Consider the following 3,496-nt stretch of genomic DNA (forward strand, 5'->3'; position numbering starts at 1 on the left):
TGCAATTAACTTAATTTGAAATTTTAGGACAATAATACCCCTGAACTTAATTGGGCCAACTAAACTTAAATAAATTTTTAGGTCGGAAATATCCTTGGACTTTAATAAGTCCCAGTTAGTCTCATCTGTTGCATCGCCCATATAATACACGTGCTCTCGTGCACTGGCGGAGCTAGGTAGGGACTGCTGGGGGGCCAAGGCTAAATCATGGGTGTTTTAGGGTGTAAACTGCTAAAAAAAATCTCATCTAAGTCCTTTCCTCAAAAAAAATCTTCATAGTTTGGTCCAAAGTTGGGGGGGCCACAGCACCCCCAGGCTTGCACATAGCTCCGCCACTGCTCTCGTGCATTGCAATGTACAGTAAAATTTCCCTTTTTCGGCTTTAATTAATCATAATCTTTCTCTTTTCATATATCTCGTTTTGCATTCATCTCTGCCATTTTTTATTAAAAAAAAACATCACGATGCAACTTAAGAAAAACACCATGATGACTGAAGAAATACATGAGCTTTTTATTTGATCAGAGAAACTATGCATCTCCAAGTGCTGCAAGAGGCCAGCATACACCAGAGGATGCTCTACACGAGTACACCACTCCAGTTTCTCCAATCATGGTGCATCGATGATCAGATCAGACGAGCCCACACCAGTAGTCCAATACTATACTAGTAATTAACCAACAACATACGATCGGATTGGCACGAACTTATACATAACGAACTGAACACATAGACGTACGCATGCATGCATGCATGGTGCCGCGCCCGCAATTGATAAACATACTGCAGATATATAGTTAGGTCAGTCTGCTCCATCACGTAGATCAGACCACCTCGACGGCCATTCTCATGGGCGGCAGCGGCGCAGGGTGGTCGAGCGGCGGCAGTGCGGGGTGCTCCTCGGGTGGCGGCAGCACGATGTCCACCACGGACACGCTTTCCTGCTTGTCGCCGCCGACGTCGTCCTCCCTGCCGTTCACGACCTCCTCGTCGGCTTCGATGATCGGCGCAACGACGTGTGCCGTTGTGCCGGCCTGCTGCTGCTGCTGAAGTGGCAGCTGGTTCTTCTCGTCGTCCGCCGGGACCTGGACCTCCGACACGGCGCCCTTCTTCTTGGGGTTCTTGTACACCAGGTGCAGCGACATCTGGGCCAGCCCGAACAGCAGCCCCAGCACGTTGGGTGTCTACACACACAGATACACGTTTTGGTCAGTGCAAAATGCGTGCAACGTCTTGGGGTTCCGGTAGCTAGTGCTGAAATGCTGATTGATTTATACTCCTGGTTAACAACAAAAGTTTATAGCTTCTCATATTAATTGAACATCATCGTGTGGGGATATACTACTAGTACTTTGACTGATCGTCCTTTACGCCTGTAAGTACGATCACTTTGCTTTTGGTGCCCAAGATAAATATATACTAGTCCTTGTAGCTTAATTACGTGTTGGGGAGTAGTATCTTTTTGTTAGGTCTACTCCTGTTCCGGTCATGCATGCAACAACCGGGGGCACCTGGCGCATGACACAGCCGCAACGCACTAGCTAGCTTGTTTGCGCTAGTACTCCCTCCGTTCCTAAATATAAGTCTTTACAGAGATTTCACTATGAACTAGATACGGAACAAAATGAGTTAATCTACGCACTAAAATGCATCTATATACATCTGTATCTGGTTCATAATGAAATCCCGTTCCTAAATATAAGTCTTTATAGAGATTTCACTATGAACTAGATACGGAACAAAATGAGTTAATCTACGCACTAAAATGCATCTATATACATCTGTATCTGGTTCATAATGAAATCTCTACAAAGACTTACATTTAGGAACGGAGGGAGTAGTATGCATGCATGATTGCCCAAAAGTTGGTGTATAAAACCAATTAACCACACCCTAAGCTGGCAAGGCTAGATATCTTAGCTTAGCTCGCGTGCCTGCCTGCTTGCTTGCTTGAAAATATTATGCAATACAACCAAGCGGGGGGAAACCCTTTTTCGTAAAATATTATGCAATTCTTAATTTTGTAGGCCGGGGAAACAAACGTACCGCTACGAAGAAATCTTTCATGAGTAGGCCGTAGAAGAACCATACGACGGCGCTGATGGTGAGGAAGAAGGATAGCCAGAAGGGCAGGAACTCCACGCTCTTGGTCCTGATCACTTGCCTCTGCAAATTTAACAGCGTGCCGTCAGTCAAATACGACGATGCAGATGAAGAACGTACAGAGGACAAGGTATTACTCTACTTACGATGATGGCGAGAGGAGCGACGAAGACGGCGAGCGCGAAGGCGGAGCCGATGCCACCGGCGATGGTGACGCGGCTCTCGCCGTCCTTGACCAACAGCTGCAGGACGCAGACCATGGCCCCATAGAGCGCCACGTTCATGATGCACACGAGCTTGGCGGTGAAGGTCCTAGCCTGCTTGGGCGCGTAGGCGAGGTAGATGGCGAGGTAGGCGGACTCGACGACGCACCCCACCGTGTTGATGGTGAGGAGGAGGAGGTCCTTGGTGAGCAGCGCGTAGTAGAGCCACAGCATTGCGCTCAGCAGCGCCATCGCGTAGGGAACTGACTGGAACGACTCCGTCGACTTCCTCTTGTACACACGGTAGAACGTCGGCACCGGTGCCAGGATAACCAGGAACGACAGGATGTTGCCTGCGTGCCAAAAACACAAAGGAAAAGAAAAACTCATCAAACCTAGCTACATCTTCTCTCTTGCACAAACAAAACAATAGTTAACACGGGAAATTCATGCATAATGCATGCATAGTGGTACTGTGGCATACTGGTAGGTTATGGTGTAATTTCATGGAAGTAGGTATAAAATACTCGATCTATGAAATTGTGACCATGATGTGCATCCATGCATGCATACCTAGGATGCCCACAGCAAAGACCAAAGGGCTCCCAACGGCACCCATCTTGGCGGGTACTTGGTCTGATGCTGATCTCCTGCTCTATAAACAAAGACCAGCTAACTAGAGCAAAGTGGTCGATTGACCCCTCTTGCTCTTGGGAGACTACTACTGCATGTAGTGCTGCGTACCACTTGACACTGGTTGTCTCCTGGCCACCCCATGGTATTTATAGAGCTGGGAAAGGAGCTGAGGAGCTTAAAAATTATTATGTTCAGACCAATCGAAGAACAAGGATGATATAGACTATACAGTTCATTGCTTAACGAGCTTTGCCTTCCACAGTGCATGTATACGTGTGGCCCGGCGCACCATGAGCCATAGTCCTACTCATATTTTTGCCCGGTGTATGTGTCGCCCATCGGAGGCATCTCACCTGACACATGGATAATCAGCTGTTTACATGTGTCGGTCGATGGATGATGTTAAGTAAGGCCTTGGGCAACTAATAGCCGTGAAAATCTTGTACAGAAGCCGGCCGGGTAAAAAAGGAACTTGTAATTAACGCCTCTGTTGAAGCTTCTCCTTAATGAAGCCGACCCACTAGTGACCAAAAAAAAAACCATCTCTGGACATA

The 3,496-nt window shown here is 47.4% G+C and overlaps 1 protein-coding gene across 1 annotated transcript; it reads right to left on the reverse strand.

Annotated features, from left to right (window-relative positions):
• Positions 1 to 479: 479 nt before the first annotated feature.
• On the reverse strand, positions 480 to 3,066 carry LOC109758421 (bidirectional sugar transporter SWEET12-like). Its single transcript, XM_020317275.3, has 4 exons — positions 2,880 to 3,066; positions 2,250 to 2,659; positions 2,047 to 2,166; positions 480 to 1,184 (listed from the first exon to the last, which is right to left on the reverse strand). The coding sequence occupies exons 1-4, from the start codon at positions 2,923 to 2,925 to the stop codon at positions 825 to 827; spliced, it is 936 nt and encodes a 311-aa protein (XP_020172864.1). The 5' UTR covers positions 2,926 to 3,066; the 3' UTR covers positions 480 to 824.
• Between the last annotated feature and the right edge of the window lie 430 nt (positions 3,067 to 3,496).

Source organism: Aegilops tauschii, chromosome 4, assembly GCF_002575655.3.
Source record: "Aegilops tauschii subsp. strangulata cultivar AL8/78 chromosome 4, Aet v6.0, whole genome shotgun sequence".
Taxonomy (NCBI): Eukaryota; Viridiplantae; Streptophyta; class Magnoliopsida; order Poales; family Poaceae; genus Aegilops; species Aegilops tauschii.

Coding starts and splice junctions, on each gene's coding strand:
- LOC109758421 (XM_020317275.3), bottom strand. CDS start 2,925: ATGGGTGCCGTTGGGAGCCCTTTGGTCTTTGCTGTGGGCATCCTAG. Junction 2,660..2,879: donor CTTTGCTGTGGGCATCCTAG/GTATGCATGCAT, acceptor TTTGGCACGCAG/GCAACATCCTGTCGTTCCTG. Junction 1,185..2,046: donor TGAAAGATTTCTTCGTAGCG/GTACGTTTGTTT, acceptor CTGTGTGTGTAG/ACACCCAACGTGCTGGGGCT.